Source organism: Balearica regulorum, chromosome 2, assembly GCF_011004875.1.
Source record: "Balearica regulorum gibbericeps isolate bBalReg1 chromosome 2, bBalReg1.pri, whole genome shotgun sequence".
NCBI lineage: Eukaryota > Metazoa > Chordata > Aves > Gruiformes > Gruidae > Balearica > Balearica regulorum.
The window spans coordinates 50,534,997-50,559,221 of NC_046185.1; the positions used below are offsets into that span (position 1 = coordinate 50,534,997).

General features: G+C 38.4%; 1 protein-coding gene across 3 annotated transcripts in view; it reads left to right on the forward strand.

Moving 5' to 3' along the window:
* SS18 (SS18 subunit of BAF chromatin remodeling complex) overlaps positions 1–24,225 on the forward strand; it is a 46,444-nt gene that overhangs the window by 17,177 nt on the left and 5,042 nt on the right. Inside the window, exons 4-9 of one of the 3 annotated variants that reach the window (XM_075744210.1) lie at positions 1,908–2,061; positions 8,585–8,806; positions 18,559–18,726; positions 19,447–19,551; positions 21,744–21,836; positions 22,553–22,675. In XM_075744210.1, coding sequence (XP_075600325.1) covers positions 1,908–2,061; positions 8,585–8,806; positions 18,559–18,726; positions 19,447–19,551; positions 21,744–21,836; positions 22,553–22,675 — 865 coding nt within the window. The remainder of the gene's footprint in view (positions 1–1,907; positions 2,062–8,584; positions 8,807–18,558; positions 18,727–19,446; positions 19,552–21,743; positions 21,837–22,552; positions 22,676–24,225) is intronic. The other 2 variants (XM_075744211.1, XM_075744212.1) reach the window with 2 other exon arrangements.

A 24,225-nucleotide genomic window follows, 5' to 3' on the forward strand; every position in this document is an offset into this window, starting at 1 on the left:
ATGTGTGGAATCCAGGAAGTTCATTTGAATTCTGAAAACACTTCAGCTTGGATGGTTTTTAGCTTTTCTTTCTTTGCTGATGTGGAGCTCTTCTTAAGCTCTGAGCACTAGCTGCTTGTGTGGAAGTACCAAGGGTGGTGGTTTTGCTGGTATTCCAAATAATACTTCCTATATAAAAATTAAAAAATAGACTCGTTTGTTTGTTTTTTTTGTTTGTTCCTCTGTATATCAGTTTTAGATAACTTCTGTTAGATGCAAAAGCATGATGATAGTGAGCTTTTGAAGGTGAAGGAAAGGAGGACTTAGCTGAAGCAGCCTTGCTTTGGTTGCTTACTAATGGAGGAAGATCAAGCAGAACTCATGCTATTCAGAGAGAAGAGCTGCCTCTGTCTTACATTTCCACCTTCTGATACTTCTGCTATAGGATGAGGAGTAAACTTGCTTATAAAAGATTGTTCTTTTCATCGCAGAGGAATGAAGGGAATTTAGTGAGAGAAGTCATCTACTTGCTTGCATTTTCCTTCATCTCCTTTCTCCTGCTGAAAAAAAGCTTTTTGCTAATTTCTTGAGGATTTTTTTTTAAATATTGCAAGGAAAATAATACATGCTTGAGCTATTTAAAGACATGTCAAGGAAGTAAATTAGTACTGTTCCCCCTCTCCCTGGCAAGTGAACACACGTGTGTCTGCGTTACCCTGATGTTGCCTCTTCCAAGGCCAGAAAGGGGTTTCTACCTTCCACTCATTTGGAAAGAGTGAGTCTTTTTGACTGTATTACATCTTGTCTTTATGAACCTCCTGATGAGTAGGTATAGGTATAAGGGGGACTGCGCTAGGTGGGAATTTTGGGATCACCCCCTTGGTTGTTGCTATGAAGAGAATGTTGAAAAATACACACACAGTTGTCTCACGGGAAGGGTTTTGTGTGAATAGTTACATCCTCAAAAGCCAGAGACCCAGGCATTCTTGGCAGAATCTCTTGCAGAGATGATTTTTATTCCCCTGAAAGCATTTGGCTAAGGTATGTCAGGAGGATTGTACAGTCCCACAGGCATTTTTAATAGGAAAACGAAGCTGGCTACTAGCAGTTTCTGTCTCTCCTTACATTGCCGTGAGTAGAACCTAATAGTAAATTCCCACTTGCATTTACTGTTTTTCTTGCTCTCCCTCTTTGAACTCTCAAGGTTATTCCGTTATTTTCCTCACAATTTCATTAGGAAATTTGCCAAAAACATCCTTTCTAGGCAGCTGTCTCTGGACCTTTGGAGGCCAGCACTAATGTGCTTCCAGTCTGTAGGGGGTATTTGGCACAAAATTATGAACTAGGCCTTCAGCGCTTCGGGGGGGAGAGGGGAAAGGATCGCAAACGTTTTACCACACCCAGGTGCAAATTTGGGCTAGTCTATGAGCGTTCAGAGGGTTTCGTCTCTTGTTGTACCTGTTTTGTCCTCGTGCAAGGTCTGTTCACTGCAGCAAATTGTTGATGCGAGAGAATTGTAATGGAAGTGTGTTGTGGTTTTTTTTTTTTTTTTTTGTTCACCAAATGTTGCTTTGAAGGAGAGCTTTGGGCGGGGGGGGAGGGAGCGACTCCAGCCATCTTAAACTGTTCAGATGTAATTTTTTTAATGAGACATTGATTTGTATTTTTTAAAAATTTTAAAGTGGTGCTTGAAGGTGCTGTGGTGTTGTCTGCGTGTAATACTTCATGTAAAATTGATTGAAATATTAAACATTTTGCCAAAATTAATACTAGGAGGAGTTAAACCTGTCAGAAAGAGCACAGACTGCATTTCAGTGCTTGCTTTCATAGCCAGCTTAACAATATAGGCAACTGCTGTACCATATGTACATATAATATATTTGTCAGACTAACTGCTTCTCGTGTTTGACTAAACTGTCTCCTTTCAGCCACCCACACAGAATATGCCTATGGGTCCGGGAGGGATGAGTCAGAGTGGCCCTCCCCCACCTCCGCGCTCGCACAACATGTCTTCAGATGGTATGGTAGGTGGGGGCCCTCCTGCACCACACATGCAGAACCAGATGAACGGCCAGATGCCTGGTAAGTTTTTCTCCTCTAAGACATTAACACCAGCGTTGCCTGGCAACTGAAACGACATGGGGGCTCAAGGGATACTAGATTGTTGATGACAAAACTGCTTTGAATGCCCCCGAGTACAAGCTCTCTTAGAGTTTGTTAGCTACAGAGCTACGTGACCTGTATTCAGTGTTTATCAGGCTGCCCTTGGGCTTTGATGTAGCTGACACACAGCATTCCTCTGATGAACAGAACTGGCTAAATTTAGTCTGTTTGAAACCGTGCAGTACAGCTGGCTTTAGAAGGCTTATTGGGGAAAGGTATTGGCCTGTGGCTGAGCGAACACAAATCCTTCCATAAAAAGATAACGTGAAATCACTGTAGCTAAAGAATCAGATAAAATAAAATAGGTACATCTTAAGGAAGGCATTTTGAATGTGGGTGAATGTTTAAAAAACCAAAAAAACCCCCAAAAAACCAACAAAAAGCCCCACACTTTTGGACAGAAAGTCATCCAGCTTCCATTAATCCTCTGTGTTCTTCATTACTGAAGATATGTTGAATCGTAAGGGATTTGTAAAGAAATGGCCTCCAGATTATTGTCCTAGGTGTAAATTTAAAGTCAGTTTTTATGCCATCCTGTTTTGTAATAAAAAGAAAAGTGCTTGAAGTCAGAAACAAAGCAGTGAAACAAGATGATAAAATTCCATGTTGTACCTACTAGTACTGGCTTTGGGGTAACTATTCCCTTTAGCAGTCAGATCAGAATGGAGTAGGCCCTGGAAAAGCTTGCTTCTTTATATAGAGGCTGTTTTCTAGAATTTCCACTCATAAAGTCATACTGCCTAGTTCATGTGAATTGGCTTTCAGCTTAAAATTGCATTCCCAGGATTGCTTTTGTTCAGGACCCCTTTGGTTTTTTTGTATGGAGGAACTTTTCATACAGAAGCTCTTCAAGGTATTGATATTTCTAAGAAAGGAAACTGCTGTCGAAGGATATGTGAGCATTCATCTCAATGGTCACAAGGATAAGCTCCAGTAAATAACTGTGCAAAACTTAATATGAAGTAAAAAATACAATTGCTGTAGTCTCTAATTTCTGTGCAAATCTTGATAAAATGAACCTGATAGTGGCAGCATTTCTGAATGGAGTAGCTGAACAGCCTCCAGAGGCTATGTGTAAGAAAAGATCAAGAGAAGTTAGTTTCAGCATACATGTTGGTCATTGCTCTTTCCACTTCCAAATGCAGACAATACATGCTGCTGCTCCCTAAGTAGGGCAGAGGTATTCTGGTTGTGGAGTTCTCTATCATCTAAGATCCATCAGCTCCCATGGAGGATAGCATTGCCTCTCACAAATCAGTCTCTTTGACCCTGTAGTGTAATCATATTATTGTTATTATAATGATCCTTTTCCAAGGAGAAGGATTACTAAGTCACAATGTGAGCATAATGACTTCACTGCAGAGCCGTGGGGGAGAAAAGTCACTCCTTAAACATACATATTTTGTAATTAGATAGAATAAGAAAAGAGCTCTTATGAAAGTATGTGAAAGGTAAATAGGTTTGTTTTGGTATTCACCTAGACAGATACGTAAACACAATTTCCAACTAAGCTTTAATTTAGCCTTTCTTCCAATATACTCCCTTTTTTGAATGTCTGTTCCTTCCTTTCTCTGTTTAAGGTTGTCTCTGAGGATGCAAAAATAAGCAGCTTAGGATGAGGGCATCTTTAATATTGGAAAGACATGCTGAAATCATTTCATAGTTAGGTGTTGGAAAAGGAGAAGCAGAATCATCTTGTTAAGTAGATAGCTGAATGATTATTTTTTTTTAAGTGTTTGCTAGTTTGCCTGTGTGTGAGCCTTTCTGTATTTTGTTGCTATGTATTTGTAATAATTTCTGCAGTGTATGCATTTTCTTTCTGTTTATAGGGCACTTACAAAGTGTCTACATAACTTTAGAGTAGTAGAAGCCATATACAAAACCTTAAATAACCGAAGCGATGGATCTGTCCAAAAGGAATACAGTCACTAATGTGCAAACCAAGAGAATCCAGGGTTGACAACTGAGTTGACCAGCCTGGAAGAAATAGAATGTAGGCTCTTAAAAATACCAGCTAAGAATTTCATCATGCTTGACCAATCTGACAGCCTTCTATGATGGCATGACTGGCTGGGTAGGTAAGGGGAGAGCAATGGATGTTGTCTACCTTAACTTCAGCAAGGCTTTTGACACTGTCTCCTGTAACATCCTCATAGGTAAGCTTAGAAAGTGTGGATTAGATGAGCAGTGAGGTGGATTGAGAACTGGATGAATGGTAGGGCTCAGAGGGGTGTGATCAGCTGCACAGAGTCTAGTTGGAGGCCTGTAGCTAGCAGTGTGCCCCAGGGGTCAGTGCTGGGTCTGGTCTTGTTCAACATATTCATCAATAACCTTATTGAAGGGACAGCGTGTACCCTCAGCAAGTTTGCTCATGATACTAAGCTAGGAGGAGTGGCTGACGCACCAGAAGGCTGCGCTGACGTTCAGCAAGATCTTGACAGGCTAGAGAGCTGGGCAGAGAGGAACCTGATGAAGTTCAACAAAGGCAAGTGTTGGGTCCCGCACCTAGGGAAGAACAACCCCAGGCACCAGTACAGGTTAGGGGTTGACCTGCTGGGAAGCAGCACTGCAGAGAAGGACCTGGGAGTCCTGGTGGACAACAAGCTCTCCATGAGCCAGCAATGTGCCCTTGTGGCCAAGAAGGCCAATGGTGTCCTGGGCTGCATTCAAAAAGAGTGTGGCCAGCAGGTGGAGGGAGGTTACCCTCCCCCTCTACTCTGCCCTGGTGAGGCCACATCTGGAGGACTGTGTCCAGTTCTGGGCTCCCCAGTTCATGAAAGGCAGGGAGCTACTGGAGAGAGTCCAGCAGAGGGCTACGAGGATGATGAGGGGACTGGAGCATCTCTCGTATGAGGAAAGGCTGAGAGAGCTGGGTCTGTTTAGCCTGGAGAAGAGAAGACTGGGAGGGGATCTGATCAATACTTAGAAATATCTAAAGGGTGGATGTCTAGAGGATGGGGCCAGACTCTTCTCAGTGGTGCCCAGCAATAGGACAAGGGGCAACAGGTACAAACTGGAACACAGGAAGTTCCACCTGAATATGAGGAAAAACTTCTTCACTGTGAGGGTGACTGAGCACTGGCACAGGCTGCCCAGGGAGGTGGTGGAGTCTCCTTCTCTGGAGATCTTCAACACCCACCTGGACGTGATCCTGTGCAACCTGCTCTAGGTGATCCTGCTTTAGCAGGGGGGTTGGACTAGATGATCTCCAGAAATCCCTTCCAACCCCTGCCATTCTGTGATTTCTGGAAGGCCTGAGTAGGGGCTTCCATAGGTCTGAGTATGGGTAGAAGGGTTGATGGGAGGAATAAAATAACTGCATATTGATGGTCAGGCCATGAGTTGATTTTAAAGTTCTGCCTTAGACCTGTGCCATTACCTAAAAGGCAAAAGTTGATTTTTCTCATGCTTGTGTTCAGGTTAATAAAGGACCTGAAGTGCTGCCGAGACCCTTAATTGCATCTCCTGGGAAATGAGTGTCTGTGTCCTCTTACCAGGGAAGACAGCCATGATGAACCTTTTTCAGCCTATGATGGACTTGAGTGTTGTCTGTACCTGTGACAAATTATGGCTTTTACCTGAAAAAATGACTGGAGAGTTACATTGGCTGAGAGTTTGTGTGATGCGAAGTAAGGGTGGTCTGGATTTGGAAGGAGATGAACTGGGTTGTGCTGGTGGCAGGTTACCTTCCCTATTTCTTGAGGTTTTTTTATTGTAGGTAGAAAGTTGAAAGGTAAGACTAGCCATAGGGTTCTCTGACCTTTGTCCTGGCACTGGTAGGTGACTTTCCTGAATAACAAGTGCTTGTGTATTACTAAGAAGTTCTCTTAAAGTCGTCTTTCCTTCCTGCAAACGTTGTCTCAAATGCACTTAGGCTGGCTTACAGCTTCTCAGAGCTAAGATACTGTCCATGAGTGGTTAGGATAAAGGACTTGTGTTTATGGTCAAGATAGATACTTATTTCACTAACTTTATTATGCCACAGAATCTAATTAGTATAGCGTTTAAAGCAGTTATTTTAGTGGCAGATACGCACTTCATGTCTCATTCATATTTAATTTATATTCTGTTCTTCCTATTTCATTTGTTTGTTAAAAAAATAATAATCACCTGTTATGTCTCTGTGTGCAGAAGAACCCTGTGAAATATTTTGGCAAACTAAAAAAAAATTATTTAGAAAGTGTTCTTATTTTTCATTTACAAGGTTTTTTGATGCTACGGTCTTAGCTTCTCCTTTGTTCCTGTCTTCTAGCTTCTCACTAACAAACTACCTGATTTTGACCCTAGAACATATGCATGCCTGGCATTTGATGTGCCAGCTTTTTCTTAAGAGTGCTTTCTCCTATTTTGATGCTACCTGAGACATGAAGTATAAATCATTTTAGAGAAGGTGTTTTGTTTTTTTTTAACTTCTCTCGTGATAATTTTTTTGTTTTGCTTTGTACATTACCAGACATTAAAAACTTATTCCACGGTGTGCTTGGCTACCTCTCTGAAATCTATTATTAACAATTTCTTCCTTGAAATAAAAAGGAGCAAAAGCACTCCCAGGCTCTGACTTTCTGGCACTAGCCCTCTGTATTCCTTCCTTTTCTTAGGAAGGAAATGAAGAAAGTAGTCTTCTAGCAGTCCTGCAATAGTTGTTTGGCACTTTTTTTCACCTTAGTTTACTTTAAAACATTGATCTCATGGTTAGAGATTATCTCACTTTTTCAGAATTAAACTGTTCCCATGTTCTCACTATTACAGAGTTAGGTAGTGCTGAAGAGAGGCCAGTATAGACATCTATAGTTCTGTCATGGTCATAATCCTTTTCACTGGAGCTACTTTTTCTGTTACTTGTGGTGGATCCACCTCTGTACAATTCAGCAATCTCTGCTCACCTTGTTTTGCAGGAACAGCGAACTGCATGTATGATACCTTTTTCAGCTTTTTCACTTTCCTTGATAAAATAAGCTTACCTGTTCACTTCAGTAAGGTGTCTTGAAAAGGACAAGAGGATAAACATATTCTTAAACATATTCTCTGTTTCTTCATGTTGGCTTTTGGTAGCTGTGTTCCTTGATCATTGATATCTTTTTCTTCTGCGTCTTTTTGTTTGCAGGTTGCTTGGTATTGCCTCTGTGACCTTGTGTACAACTCTTTGTCCTTATTTTTGCTTTCATTCTGTCCTAGATTAATGCAGTTATTTCTTTAGCCAAGTCAGGACTTGGGAGCGGTTCACATCTGAAGGCAGAACTGGTCTTTTTTGGTTTGTTTTTTTAACAGGGAGATAGGTAACCAAATCACTATGTTCATACAACTCTACTGGCATAGTTTCTTTTAGGTTCTTCTAAGTTTTTTGTATTTCTTAGGGTTTTGTGGCTTAGCAAAAAACCTGTGGCATGTTTGGCAACAACGGCACCTTCTTGGTGAGCTCTGTATATACTGATGTTTGCCTTGTTTACAGTTGACCTACTCTGTCAGTTGCTGTGGTTGTGGATATCTTCATAAACTCTTCATGTGATGCCTGTCATACATGTAATCCTTGCATTTCATTTACTTTTTTTTCACTTGTCATATTTATATCCAGTCACACCTCTGACTAACTTTACTCCTAGTAGCTGCTCACTTATTCCAGTTAAAGTAATGAGTAAACTGATCAGTTGGTATTGTAATGTTTATATTTTTTAAAATACCTATTGAGAGTAGATTTAATTTGGAGAACAATCCAATTCCAACCTGTGTTGTCAGGAAGAGGGGAAATAAAGGGTGAAGAGACATACTTGGCCTCATGGATATATGAACAGGTTGCTCTTTCTTTGCATCTTTGCAGCTGTGAGAGGTGAGCTGATAATTTGGTGGCCGTCCTAGTCATCTTCCACCCTGGTACTCTGTAAATACAGTTGCAGAGTATTGACTATAGATTATACGTTCAAACAATGTTAAATATGCCTTCAGCCATCTTTATTCTACAGGTATTTGTACCATGTCAATGTTAATACTGCCTGACTATTGAAGAAAATAAAAAATAACTCTTACTTTCAGAAAAGTGTCTAATATGGTTTTTTTGAATAAGCAGAAACATTACAACCATTGTAACAATTATATAGCTGCGATAGAGCTACCAAGCTGGCTGTTAAACTGATCTTGTGCAATTCAGATTGAAATTCAGGGTATGTTGTCCAAATACTAAAAAGACTAGTTTTCCGTACAATATGGATTTAAGATGAGCTATATGATAATGTACACCTTTGTTATAGTAGCTTCGGCTGGTAGAGCTGAACTTTGGACAATTTTCTTTTTTTTTTAAATTTTAAGTCGCAAAATCATGATCAAACTCTGGTTTAGGTTTGTTTTAATGTAATTTAATGACTTTTATTTTTTGTGATTCAGTATGACTATATTTGCTTGTTTTATGATACTTAATATAGAACCTTTTCCCCTGTTTTCCTTTCTGAAGGACCTAACCATATGCCTATGCAAGGACCTGGACCTAACCAACTCAATATGACGAACAGTTCCATGAACATGCCTTCAAGTAGCCATGGGTCAATGGGCGGCTATAATCACTCAGTGCCATCCTCACAGAGTATGCCGGTGCAGAATCAGATGACAATGAGCCAGGGACAGCCAATGGGCAGCTATGGTCCCAGACCAAACATGAACATGCAACCAAACCAAGGTAAGTGAAGTGCTTGTTAGCTTCTGTTAAAAAGAAAGATCTCAGGTATAGAGTCTCTTTTAAAAGGTCTTTTCTTGTAGATTTCCTTCTCTAAAAACATTTGTACCCATGTTTGGGGGAATCTACATCTCCTTTCTCCCATGTGTCAGTGACGTCTTACTTATTTGCAGACACTGAACTGTTTTCAGGTATTGTGTGAGAATCTGGGAATGGATCTGCTTTCATCAGTTTAAGTTTGAACTAATGTTTATCTTTCTCAGACTTTGCACTTCTATCTAAGTGGTGTTATTGCTTAAGTTGATAAAATACATCTCTACTCTTCAATCTCTTGAGTAAATTGAAAAAATTAAAGTCAGGTAGCCCTCAGATTTTTGTAACTAATTAATCTTTGTTCTCTGCTGCATGCTGTTTAGTGTGCAATATCTGTTAATCTTAAAGAAATAAAATTTCAGGTCCAGGAACAAATCCACTACTCCCTGCTGTTTTCAGGAGATGTCCTTGTGTATATAGTAAAATTCAAAACTGATTTTGTATCTAGGATATTTGCATAACATAAATGGATGATGTATCCTGTTGACAGTATGGTCCTTATTGAAGTGCAAGGACACTGCAGAATTTAAATATTGCATTAGAGTCACAGCAGACCGAATTATTACATTTTATGTATACTGCATATTCTTATAAATGTGCTTTACAAGTCAGCAAGCAGTATTTTCAGTTTACCTGTTAAGTCTGTTACTGTATTGGAACTGGACATATCACCAGCTAGAAGACATACTGCAAAATTTGTTAAAAAAATGTTTCTGCCACATTTACAGCAAGTATGGTTTTTTCCCCAGTATATGTATATGAAATCTTTTATGGATATGTTAACTGGAGGATATGACTTGAGTCAAGGTTTTCGTTTCTTTTCTGATGCTGTAGGAGAATGTGGTTTTCTCCCTTCCTGGACATTGTAGAAAAAGTAATCCTCTGGTGGCATAGGTTCTTCTTACTGCAGTATACCCTTGTTGAGACTGAAGCTCCACTTTGTTAGGTAGATACCATTTGTTCCTGAGGTGTACGAACGGACCAAGTCATACTAATCAGTTGGATTATTAAATCACAGAAAGGCTCAAAACAGAGAAAAGACTAAGTTAATGAGGGACCAAAAATGAGTCAGGACGAAACGGCTTTTTCTGCAGTTTTCTTAACGGTAGTGAAAGTGGGAAGTCTGAGTCTTTCATTGTCCACATGATTAATGGCATTTTTCTTAAACAGCAGAGGAAACAAAAGATAAGACACATAGCAGAGGAAACCATCACAAGTGGGAATATTTTTGACTGTCTCTCTGAACTGGCAAGTTATCTGTGTGTTCTGGGAAATACACAATGGAATAATTTTGTAAATGTTGTAAGATGCCTTAGGAAAGTCCTGTGCATGCTCAGTTGAAATTTTAGTTGTAGAGAGTTGGCAATAAATACGCAGCAGTATCTGTGAGGGAGTCATCCACTAGTCACTCTACAGAAAACAACTTACTCTGTGTGACTGGCTTACAATTTAGGTCTAGTGATTATTCCATCTCAAAGTAGTGGTTTTTTACTCTTCCTCATTCCCCTGCTCTATTTTCAGTACTCTGTCAAACTTGAAAATTGCTCATTAGAAATTAGGCAGAAAGATACTTAAAAAGTTTCTGTTCTGAACAAATAATAGTATTGAAGTGGCTTTGGGGAATAAAGAATAAAGCAGTATCTAACTAAATTATACGTTCAAGAACAAGAGCAAAATCTCTAGTTAGAACAAGAGCTGATGCCATTGTCTGCACTTAAGGCCACAGTAAGCTTTCACATTGGGTAATTCTAATTTTGCCAAACTTTGACTCTTTAGGCTGAGACTCTTTCCATTCCAAATGTCTGCATCAAGGCTGATTTTCCACAGGCGTTTCACAGAAGTGGAGAGCCATTTCTGACAGTGGGGTGAAAATTACACTCTTTAAAATATTTCAGTGTCTTACAAAAACATTACTACATAGAGCATTTCATATGTAAATGTAGGAGTGCAGGTGCCTCTTGCTTTAGAGCAAGGCTTTGAAACTTGTCTGTTACACCAGCAAGGTGCTGTTTCCTGTTTCAATGAAAATATTGTCCCAAATTAGTCAAATTTTAAATAAGGGGGAAGAAGTCAAGTCTGAAGATGTGCTTGTTTGTTATGTATTGGTAGCTAAGGTTTTTGACGTAAGAATATTCCCAGTCAGGTCTACTTAATACATTTCCTCCATTTTCTACTCTTAGTTGTTGCATTTGTGTTAAGATTTGATGACAAATGAGTAGAAATATTTTTATATCTTCACTCTTGTGACTCCAAGACAGCAGGGGAGAGAATGGCAGAGAAATCTGTGAGACCATGAGAGATTTAGATAAGTAGCCAAGATCTGCTCTGGCTGGGCAGAGGGTCTTGGGCCAAGCACAGACACTGCAGGCTTCTCATCTAAGTAAGGAAACAAGAGTGAGCTGCTAGGAAATGCATTGAGATGCAGGTTAACAGAAAGGGAGTAAACAGACTGTGACTTGAGATTTCTTAATTGGTAGCGTGTGTTGCCATTCAGAAGCAGAAACAAATGAAAATTTTCTGACCCTCGGTATTGTTGTCAGGAGGCATTGTAGAACCTCTACGCATGCATTCTTACAAAGGGGTGATCCATATGGAGAATGAGAGATCCTATTGTATTTGTCAGTTAATAACAGCACTAGCTAAATATAATGCTAAATATTCTGCAAGATAAGTTCTTAGCATCTCAAGTTGGCTGTTAAAAATTAGAAGCTGTTTTTGACCTTAATCTTTCCCTGCATGAGTTCCCTGTCTGTAGAGGAACGAATCTGATGGTAACATTATAATACCATCTGATTTCACAGGAGTGTGAAAGTATATTCATTATGAAGATTTGAACATTTTAGTTGAGTGCCATAAGAAAACCTGTGAGTAAATTAATAATCCTGTCTTCAGTGTTTGACTAGGCATGGCATCTCACACAATTAGGAGGAAACAAAATATTGAAATAGCTTTTCAGTGAATAATATCTAACATGTACTGAAGGATACTAGTACTTTTAGAAAAAAAGTATACTGTCATATAGATAGACACCATAATGCACCACCAGAAAGGTTTGATACAACTTTTGGGTGGTTTTAGCATAACTTTTAATACGTGTTTCCTAACAGAACATCTTGGCGTATATACATGTTCTGAGGCAGATGTTAGTAAGAAAAAATGAAAAAGTGCTAATTAAGAAATGAAATGCATAGTAACAGAACCCATTGTTGGATTTACTTTGTACTCGTTGATTTGCACTAGTTTAGAAAATGCTAGCCAGAGGAATATCTTAAATGAGAAGCAACATTTTCATGGTATTGTTTTTGTATAGTCAGTCCAGTTAGAAAAATTTTAGTAACTTTGTACTTTGGAAGCAGAATGTTTGAAGTGGAAGATTCTGTAGATGACTCTTGATTTAAAGAGCTACTACAGCAGCTACTACAGTAGCAGCCTGGGCCATCTGCAAGGAATATTGACTATCTTTTTTGGAAAAGATAGGAAAAGCAGCAGGAGCTGAGCGAACGTGGAAGAAACGCCTTTCTCGTGGGTGCGTTTCTTCTTTTGTATGGGAAGCTACTTATGTTAAATGAAATATTTCAAGTCTTGCCAACTTTTGCCTTCTCAGAGGAGAGGTGTAGCACGATTTTCTGGAACCTGAAACTTCCATGGAAGTTCCTATTAACTATATTGAACAGATCTTTTGCAGTCAGAGAATAATAATAAACAGTAGAATTCAATACTTTAAAAGTAAAGACCAAGAAATTATAGCTTGGCTGTCTCAGAAACTTTGTTTCTCACATCCTTTTGCTGGGATTCTGTTCCCTTGCCAGAAGCACTTGAAGCAAACTTGCCCAACTCTCCAGTCTGTATTGAATAAGCATTTTATGTTGCTTGGGGTGAGGGAGGGGAACTTGTTTACTCTTAACAGGTGAACTTTACGTAAGAATATCATGTTGACATGATCATTTGCCAAAGATGAATTGTCAAATCTGGTGCTGAGATTTTTTTTTTAATGACAGTTTAATTTGTATAAAACTTACAAAAAATTCCATTAAAGTTTCAGAACTCCTATTACAAGCAAATACGAAGAGGTCATGGAGACAGCAGAGATGAAGCAGGTGCAAAATTACTATTCTTTTGTTGTCCACATAAAGAAAGGAACATAAAGATAGGAACATCCAATGTTATCTGAAATATAAACATATTGAGAGGATAACAGATCAGGATAAAATGATTTCTGAGTTTGAGGACCTTTTGTGGATATCTTACCATCTGTTTATTCCCATGTAAGCAAAGGCTGTTGGTTTCAATGCCTCAGGTGATTACAGTAGCCATGGTATCATAGACAAATGTATTGGGTTTGTGTGGCAAGGTTTTGGTAGCTGGGAGCTACAGGGGTGGCTTCTATGAGAAGCTGCTGGAAGCTTTCCCCCTGTCCAACAGAGCTGATACCAGCCAGCTCCAAGACGAACCTGCCGCTGGACAAGGCCAGGCCCATCAGAAATGATGGTAGTGCTCTGGGCTAACAGAGTTAAGAAAGGGGCAAAACTGCACAACAGCAATTGCAGCTGGAGAGAGGAGTGCGACTGTGTGAGAGGAACAATTCTGCAGACTCCAGGGTCAGTGAAGAAGGAGGGGGAGGAGGTGCTCCAGGTGTTGGGGCGGAGATTCCCCTGCAGCCTGTGGAGAAGACCATGGCAAAGCATGCTGTCCCCCTGCAGCCCGTGGAGGTCCACGGTGGAGCAGGTATCCCTGTGGAGGACCCCACGCCAGAGCAGATGGGTGTACCCAAAGGAGTCTGCAACCCCATGGGAAACCCATGCTGGAGCAGGCTCCTGGCAGGACATGTGGCCCTGTGGGGAATCCATGCTGGAGCAGTGTGGGCCTTCAGGAACAGAGCAGTTGAAGAACTACAGCCTGTGGGAAGGACTCATGTTGGAGAAGTTTGTGGAGGACTGTCTCCCATGGGAGGCACCCCATGCTGGAGCAGAGGAAGACCCTGAGGAGTCCTCCCCCTGAGGAGGAAGGAGCGGCAGAGATAACGTGTGATGAACTGACCACAACCCCCATTACCTATCGCCCTGTGCTGCCGGGAGGGAGGAGGTAGAGAATTTGGGAGTCAAGCCTGGAAAGAAGGGAGGGAAAGGTGTGTTAAGATTTAGTCTTTATTTCTTATTCTCATACTTTGATAATAAATTAATTTTCCCAAGTCTGTTTAAACTGTCATGGTACTTCGTGAGTGATCTCTCCCTGTCCTTATCTTGACCCTCAAGTTTTTCATTGTATTTTCTCTCCCCTGTCCAGTTGAGAAGGGGAATGATAGAGTGGTTTTGGTGGGCACCTGGCCTCCAGCCAGGGTCAATGCACCACAACAAAGAGGGCAGTCGCAATTTTTTGGATCTCTACCTATTAAAGAAAATCAAAATTCCCTCCACATTCTGAAGTGCCACATTCTTGTGCTATAGCTGGATTTGTAGGATGTCTAGCTGTAGAAGACATTGCAGTTCTCTTATCTTGGAAAAAAAAAAAACAAACCCAAAGATAGAAACAGATGCCACAGTGCTTTTTCTTTCATCTTTCTTCCTTAGTGTAAAACATGGAGAGAGACATTGTTAACTAAGGAATTTTTTGATTGACCTATTTTTATGGGTTTTTTAAATTGACACTTGAGATTATGGTTCAGTTTGAGGTGAGAGCTTTGTGGAATAAGCAAATGTAGAAAAGTTTCTACTACCTTTAATGTGCATCCTAAATCATACATTTGGAGTAGCAAAAATGTTTGTATCCTCAAAAGTCTTTTGAGATTGTTTTAACTGCCCCTCATGTTAAAACACCTTTAAGATTTTGGTTCATTTGACCAACTACATCTGAATTGTAACTTTTGTCAAGAATCTTGAGAAAATTGAAAGTTTAATTTACCCTGCAGTGGAATTCCTACGCTAGCTCTTGCCAGAGTTATCAACATTACTTATGTTTAAAAACAACTGCTTTTTGTTAACATGAAGAAAAACAACAAAAGGTTTTGCTGAGGGCTGCTGCATTGCCAGGTGTATATTTTATTTATGTAACAGTGGACACAATGATGAGATTTACCATGGTGTACTTTGCAGATACTCTAGATGTGGGTATCCAATTGCTTTATCAATATGACTGCATATTGTGAAATGCCTGAAGAATACATCTCTTAGCAACAAAACCAACATATTTTTGAAGACTAAAGAAACAATATATTGTACTGTTGCTTTTTTGTTATATCTAGCTGCTCCCGTAGCTCCTTAATCAGAACAGCAGAGCCATCAGTTCATTTGTGAGTGTAGTTCCTCACTTCTGTGCTTCTTCAGAAGTTTCAGCTATGTCAACAGTTACTCTCGTCCTCTCATAGCATTTGCCACCAGTATCTGCATTTCAGCAGAAGAGACAAAGCTAAGGAGATGTTCTTAAATGGAAAGTTTTTCTGCAACTCCTTCATTCTCAGTACGCTTCTGGTCTCATATTTGTTAGGTTTATCTGGGACCCACTTCTAGTTTGCATTTCTGTTTCTCTCTGTTCATCTTACACATCTGAAAACTATGTTACCAGTTTCCTTAATTCAAACTGCACTTAGAAGATCAGGTACCAGCTCATTTTTGCCTAAATCCACATATCTTTTCTTCCCTATATGTGAGTTCTCCTTATGACACACCGGCTGGAGCAGGGACAGGTTTGGGGTTTTTTGGGTTGTTCTTTTGGGGGTTGGTGGGTTTTTTCATTTAGTAGATGTAGATGACTTTGAGCGGTTCAGGATAATGGTGTGTATTCTTTATAATGTAGACTATTTCTAATTAAATTGAACAATGAGCAGTTCAGTTTTGATCTGCTGTCTGGCTTGCTTTATACATCTACTTGCTCCATAAGACTGATTTGGGTCTAGGCTGGGCATGTTTTAAAATGCCTGTTGAATCGCTACCAAAACTGCCTGCACTCCTCGCAGGACCTATGGTGTTACTTCCTAGCATCTTTTTCTTCAGACTTTTATCCTAGGAATGCTTCCAGTATATTGACATATGAAGGCTACCTTCTGAATATACAGAAACATTTACAAAGCTTTTGTTAAAAGTTAAAATAGTTTATTGGAAAGACGAGTCTGCTTGTGTACTTGCATATTTACAGGGATAGTCCTACGCAGTATCTTCTTGGACTTATTTTGGACTCTGTACAAATCAGATACTTTGTCTTCTCTGGAATAAATAGTTCTAGAAATTCACCAAAAAAGAGTTTCTAAGGAGAGTTTTCAAAAGCAGTGAGCATTCTCTTGCAGCACATGGTTTTGTGAACTTCTGTGTGTGAAGTCTTATCTTTGTCTGGAAGAGATCATGGCTTCCACTGAGTATAGTTTGTTATGACCTGATTGGGGATACAAGAGCTGTATTTTAAGTGAGCTGTAAAAATATGTGCTACAAATATTAGAAAGTCTTAGATCATGAATTAATGGTCTTAAGTTTTGTGAAGGGGTTTTCTGGGTTAGCTTTATATTAAGTATTATATGATAAATAAATGTAGCTTTATTGTAGGCTTGATTTTTCAAAAGAAAAAACAAATTCAAAGTTCCCTTACCCCTCAAAACTACCTTATAAAATGGTTCTGTTGCCTGAGATGATAAAGACCATGGTTCTTCTTTTAGGTATCCTCTTAATAAGAGAGACATGTGAACCAAACTGGAAGGAAGCCAGACACTCTGTTATTAACACAATACACAGTCTGATACAGGATAGTGAATTCTCATTGTGGCTCTACAAAGCGTTAATGAAGTTCTAATTTAAAAAGCAAACAGAAAACATCTACATTGCACCATGGGGACCCAACACATTTTATCACATTGTATTGTGACTAATATTAATATTGTTAATTAACAAGCTTTCTCGAGATCTAAGAATATTATGGCAACAAGTTTTTATTTTTTTTCAAGGCTGCCTAATGTTTCTCAGTACCTCCAAACAGAGGAGCAGTGAAATGGAATGATCTAAATTACCTACTCATTCAGAAGATCAAAAAATGAAATATATTTTTGCTAAGTGCAAAATAATTACAGTATCTCAATTTAAACCATTTTTTCTTACTTTAAAATTGGAACACAGATACTGCCATGCTGAAGGATTGAAGCATAACTGGATCATTTTAAAAGCGGCCAATATTTACCTTCAGAGAAAGGTGAAGCTTAACAGAACTAAGGCCACTTCTCACTGAGAGATTCCACACAGGGGTTTAATGGGATTTAACTAATGCACTTTGAATTCATACCATTAATTAATTTGGCTTAACTTTCTCTCATAACCCCACATAGACAGGATCTAAGTGACTATTTATTCCTTCTCTTATATAAATCCATTTTCAGTATCAACTGTATCTGGGTAATTTTCCAGCACTGCTGTTTCTATGTAGGACTTTCTGCTTGTGCTCCAGCACCTAGTTATTTAAAAAATAGTGAATGCAGTGGCAAATCTAGCATATAGAAAACTAGATGATACCTTCCTTTTTTTTCCTGGGATGGGTCTAAGGAGTAGCTGTGCTGATTTGATGTTTTGATTTGTTTTGGTTTTTATTGAGACTAGTTAATTGTCATCTTTTGTAGTTTACAAAATATTTTTTTTTTTTAAAAGGCATAACAAGCTTTGGGTTTTACCATTATAAAGTGTGCAATATGTGTTAGTGGTTTGAATTAATGTATTATAAAAATATGTTGTTTAAGAAGTTTAGATCCCTGTCATAACTTTTTCCTCTTCATATTTTTAATACTGGAATAACTCTTTTCTGAAGTGGTACTACAGAGGAAGTGAGGAAGCTGTTCTTTGTTAGGAGTTATATCAACCTAACCTGTAATCCCATATAATGGAATGGCGTAATCATAATTTTCATTGCTGTATGGTGTCAGTAGGGTGCTCTTTAGCTATCTCTTTTCATTACTGAAGTTTGCATTTCCCCAAGTCCAACCTTAATTAGATTTTCTCAGTTGATAAAACATGGACAGGACTTGATCTCTCCTGGTTTTTTCCTGTGGCTCATAGAAACTTAGTGCAGCTTGGTATGAAAGAAGACTTTTGTTACAGGCTGCTTGGGACTGTTCAGTGATGGGCAGAGCATGTATTCCCATGGGCCTTTCTGCATACTGCCTGTTGTGTGATAGCCTGACTCACTGGTATGAGTGGTTTGTCTTTATGGGCTAAATAAAATTGTTTATTTTGTGATAACAGCCAAGTGGCTCGTTGATGGACTATAACAACACTACACGTGTATTAAAACTATGCCCCGAGGAGCTCACAATGTTAAATAATTTTTCTATGACTTGTCAAGGTTTCATCATCAGGTTTTCTCCTAGACTTTCTTTGCAGGTGCTTTTGAAAACAAAGAATGGTAGAAGTGTTTCATTTATCTTTGTGTACGAGTAAACTAGCGTCTGTGTAGCCTGAAGAAAAATCATCTAGAAAGCATTATTATTTAGGCTGAGTTCTATTTTGTAATTTGGTTACTGAACTGATTGCTGGTGTTTGCATAGGTCCAGAAACAATGCATCCTTATGATAGCGCTAGAAATACAGAGCCTTTTTTGTTCCATTTTTGAAGGTTGAGTTTTCTGCGTTTATTCTTTTTGAAAGATTTAATCACAATCACGTGTTACAGAAGACACATCTGCTACTTTTCCTCGTGCAGGTCCAATGATGCACCAGCAGCCTCCCTCCCAGCAATACAACATGCCACAAGCAGGTGGCCAGCATTACCAGGGGCAGCAGCCGCCGATGGGAATGATGGGCCAAGTTAACCAAGGAAATCACATGATGGGGCAGAGACAGATTCCTCCGTACAGGCCGCCACAGCAAGGTAGGACTTCACTTCAGTGTTTTTACATTGATTTTATATAACCATCTTTAAAACTATTTTAAATCACTTGCTTGTACCAAATTTCAATCAAATCATTGGGTGTCACAGACTTTGTTTGCAGACTCTTTTTGTTACCCTTTTAAGGGTGGTTTCTTGCAGCAACAGATTACTGGTATCACCATGAAACGCGAAGACAAGCATTTCTTTTGTTTTGAGTTCTTTCTGACAAAAGTACCTAAAAATACGTATCTCAGATACGCTGATGCAGAATTCTGTTGCGATATTTAAATGATAGGTACAGAAAAGGAACAGAGTACCTGCTTGGTTCTGAATTCACTCAGTTATAAAAAATGAATGATGTTCCACAATCTTGCTTCTCTTTTTTTCTTTTTTTTTTCTTCCCAGTCCTTTTAGAAAAGGAGTAACTGTATTTTTAACACCTTAGTCTGTTATGGACATGCTCCTCAAATGAGCTCAAAACTGAAGTTTGATATATATGTGCTCAATCTAGTACAGCCAAACAACTCTGTGTCTGTGTGTATACATATAGATACATTTATTTTTTTTTTAAGTAAACCAGATTACATATGTTGTCTGAAATGCAACGATATGGGTGGGGAGTACATTTGAGAAATATTTCTCATACTAAAATCGGAACTTAGCAGGCTTTATAACAGAGAAAACAAGTTATTTACGTATTGACTGGTTGTGGTTTTTCAGGCCCACCACAGCAGTACTCAGGCCAGGAAGACTATTATGGGGACCAATACAGTCATGGTGGACAAGGTCCTCCAGAAGGCATGAACCAGCAATATTACCCTGATGGTAATCTCTCATAAATGTTAACTTTCCCATTTTCTGTACCTGCCCGATACTAATGTAGTCATATGCCCAAAATTAAGGAACAAGGCAAGAATAGTAATTGGATATCCTACCTCACATCTACAAACCCTTCTAAATTCTGAATTGTTACTACAGTTTAAGTTACTGTGACTAGTTAATTTTGCAACTTATTCAAAGCATGTAATTTGTAACACTCCTATTTGAAACTGTTACCAACAGTTTTAGTATTTCAAAATGAAGTTCTGTCATTGGTTTAAAAGTATGGAGGGTTCCTAAGGGTATCTAGTAAAATTGAGGTGAATTAAAACAGTCATAACTTTATTATAAATAAAAAAGGGGGTGATATCCTTTTATTAAAGATTTTATTGAAGTGGAAAAACTTGCTAAAAAGATCTGGGTTTTCTGTAAATATTCTATTTTTTAATTTAGTGTTTAGTTTTCATATAAGTCACACAAATGTGCATTACTGCTATGGTATGGGCCTCTAGTTTAATTTTTACAAAGGAATGAAATGGTCCCTGCCCTGAGGAGACTGTAATTGCAAATCCTCTTTAGAAGTCCCCCCAGTGCTTTCAAGACAAGACCAGAACTTTGAATTTCATAAATCTGTCGTCCTTTCTCTTGGAATTTAGAGTGCTGAAGGCTATTGGATTGTGTTATAAGTTAGAAAAGTTGCAATTCACCTGTTTTTAGGCTAAGCAGAGAGTGGGAGAGCAAAGATGCTGACTCATGACTACTGTGATAACCATGTGTGCAACTTAATGGTATCTTACGAAGTTCAAGGAATGTGGTAGACATTTAAAAACGTATACAAAGCAAAGCTGTGTAATTGCCAAAGCAACTACTCATTGCAAATAAAAGGATATGAGTTTGTTGTTTGAATTTTAATTTCTATAAGATACATCAAGCCACATCTATATAAGCCTACGTGTTATTTTTTGAGATATACATGCAGAGTTATTTTACAAGTTGAGTTAACTTGTGATTATTAAGCTTACGTTTTGGACATTTTATGTTATATACATGAACTTTAAATGCTTAGAGGCAATTTACTGTAGTAAGGGCAGTTCAGTGTTGCCATCAACAGCAATTCAGTGTTACCATCAACAGCTCTGTGGCAGCACAGATTGCTTCTCTAAGACCTATTCCTTATAAAGATTCATTCTTTAGTATTATCTCATTATTCTCTTTACATTCTATATGAGAGTAATATATTACAAGACTTGTTTTAATGGTTATGTATTTATATTAGATTCAGTCAATGACACATGGTACAGTCGCAGAACTAACCACAAACACCACTTAGTTGTAGAGCTGTTTTCTCCTTTCCTTATTTTTATACCAAAATTTTATTTCAAATTTATACAATTTCTATAATTTAATTTCAAATTTAAACAAAATTTTGGCTTGTTTTCTTGGCCAGGTTAGCAATAAGATATATTTTGGTCATCCATAAAACCAAATACATTTGTTCTGAAAACAACAGGTGGGGTGCTTACTGCATATATTGGTTTCTTAATCAGAGATGCCTGTAGTCTCTGAAAAGGAAGGTTTGTTTGTAGTGATCATACTCAGGACTGGAATGTAAGAGGAAAAGTTTTCTTAAGACTGGTAGGAATTCTGTTTGTAGGGAAAACTTTGAGAATGTTATTTTTCCGTCACTTAAAAGCAAAATTTAATGTAGAATGTGGTTCATAACTTCATTGAGCTTTATTTGTTATATTTCACACTGCTTTTAGCATATGCTTTTGAATTGGAGATCAGCAGAACAGGTGTTAGACAAAGTATGATAATTGCTTTCTTTGTTCATTCTAATTTAATTCAGGTTATTTACATGTGAAAGGCCTAAATGCTTTCATTTTTTTTGAGTGAAAGATAAAGTACTTTTTTTTTCCTCCCCCCCCACCCCCAACAAGGATTATCAGAAGGTTAAGACCATCCCTTGCTGTGATGTTGCTAAAACTACTGCATTAAGCCCTTTTTTTTTTTCCTGTCATGTTAATTCAATATGAAAGGAAATCATATTAATAAGTCTTTGGCTAATACAATTGAAAATTCTTTTTCATGTATATCCAGTTGAAATTTTTTTCATTTTTCTGAGAAATGAAATATTTTTAGGGTTTTCACTCAGAGGCCATTAACGTTTCTTCCTGTCTCTTGTCGAATTGATGTAGGTCATAATGATTACGGTTATCAGCAACCGTCGTATCCTGAACAAGGCTACGATAGGCCTTATGAGGATTCCTCACAACATTACTACGAAGGAGGTATCTATATACCTTCACACACATACGCACATACATTCCCTTTCCTCCCCCACCCGCAACGGGAACAAAAATTCTTGCACAACACGACTTATACCCATGCAAAGCTCTTGTAGAATACTAGTTGCTGGCTGTCTTGAAAATTGCAGGGAACTTGAAGCATTCAGAATAATTTCTTGCAAACACCTAAAATATATAACCAAAATTTGCCATTTCTAACAACAGTAAAATGACTAAAACACTCTAGAGACTTTTTTTTACCTCAATGAAAATTTTTATTTAAACATAAATTTGTTGGTTCAGTTGTATATCTCTTTGTGTGTGTATATATTTTGTATAATTATAGTGCCATTAGGAAACAGCTTGCTGATCTTGTGTAGCTAGTCTGTGCTCTTGTAGCTGTCCTTAATTTTGTCTTTTTTTTATTTTATTTAGCATAGTCATGATCTTATGACTGTGATGTTCCAGTAAATGTAATGCTCGTTTGGCAGAGATGCTGAAAATGCTGCAGTTCAACTTTGCAAAATTGGCTTTAACTGCAGTTTGTCTGGCCGAATTCCTTCTGTTTGGTTTGAGTTTTCTTTGTTTCGTTCAGTTTTTTGAAATCAATATTGCATTTTCATTTTGTTCTTGTGTTGTTGGCTGTGCATCTTAGAACGAAAAAAACCCATAAAGTAGGTAACTTTATAAGTTTTTGCTTTCTTGCAATCGTCTTACAGGAAACTCGCAATATGGTCAGCAGCAAGATGCATATCAAGGACCACCCCAACAGCAGGGTTATCCACCACAACAGCAGCAATATCCAGGCCAGCAAGGCTATCCAGGACAACAGCAGGGTTATGGTAAGAACCTGAAGACACAGACAGCAATCACAGAAGAGATCAAGGGAGATCCTCATATGTTATTCCATCTCTGTTTTGCTGGGTTGAAAGGCCAGGCTTGTGCAAAAAAGCTGTATGCCCTCAATTTTGCTGTGCCAAAACAATAAGGCATAGAAGACAGCATCTTTTGGGAGGTAGATCTGTTGGCAGTCTAGGACGGTGTGGTAGCACAGAAAAGGAAGGTGGCTAGAAAACATTATAACAGGTGGCTGTAACTTAGACTCAGAAAGACCCTGCTCTTTTCTGTCCTCTGTAGGTGAAAACAGAGTCAGGAGGGCAGAGAGCCATTTATACCCTTTCATCCCTGGATTTGCCATTTAGAGCGAGATCTTTTAAAAGTTTAAAATTTCATCCAACATACGTCAATCACACTTTTAAAATTCTTGTACTGATCAGTAAGGAAATTCGTAGAAGTGTTGCCAATGCGGCTTTCAACAGTTTGTCTTACAAATTTGCACTAGTAGTGCAAGCTGTCTGATGTATGGCAGGAATGAGAAATCCTCTGCCACAGTCCTTGGATTCAAGGAAAACCTCCCGAAAAAGAAACTTAAAGTAGTACTATGTAGTTTTTGTGTATTACTTCTGAAAACTTGAGGTCAGCAGAGCATACTGAAAATACTGCTCTCTTAAATTTTGCTTGCTTGCATATTATAAAGCTGTACAGATTTATCTCAGAAGAAGGAATCTCTGAAATCTAATTCTATATGTTTTAAGTTTTAGATCTGTTGCAGGTTTAAATGCTAAAACTTTTGGTGTTGTGGGTATGTGAGGAGGTGCGTTTGCCATGTAGATAAATGGCAGATTCTCATTAAATCCAGTTATGTTGAAGCAGAGTTAAGTTTTAAGATGATCCACTAAGATTTAGCAAGTTTTCTCCTTTTGGAGTTTATAGATGAGTTGATAGTTCTAAAATAATATTCATGTACTTATAGTCTGCTAAACATGGCACAGGAACAGAATGAAGATCAGAGTGAAAGTCCATCTAGCTCACTATTCTAAATGTTGCAAGTAAAGAAATAAAACTCGACTTATTCTGAAAATTTAGGTTAAGAAATACTAGAGGAAAGGGTTGAAGAAATCTGTTGCAGTGACTTAGCCACTGTAATTTGTAAACCCAAATAGCATACTTCTCAATTTCTATTCTTTAGCAGAACTAGATATTGAAGTTTCATTTTTATTTTATAAAATCTATCACTGAATATTTAGAATTGAACTATAAAGAACTACCATTAATAAATAAAACCAAGTTTCAATTTGTCAGATGAACACAGCACTTTTTAGGATGTAGTATCCTTGCTCCATTTAATATTTAATTGCTTTCTAATTTGTAAAAATAAATCAGCATCCCAGTCATTATTATCAATCTTTAAGGTTTTTGTTCCACTGTAGAAGGCTGAAACTGCATAGTTCAAGGGGATTCGAGGCCTGAGGAGAATGGCAATTAAGCCTATAGAGCTTTTTCTCTTCAAGTCATCTTTTTGACTGTCTCATAGTTCCAGAATTACTGAAAA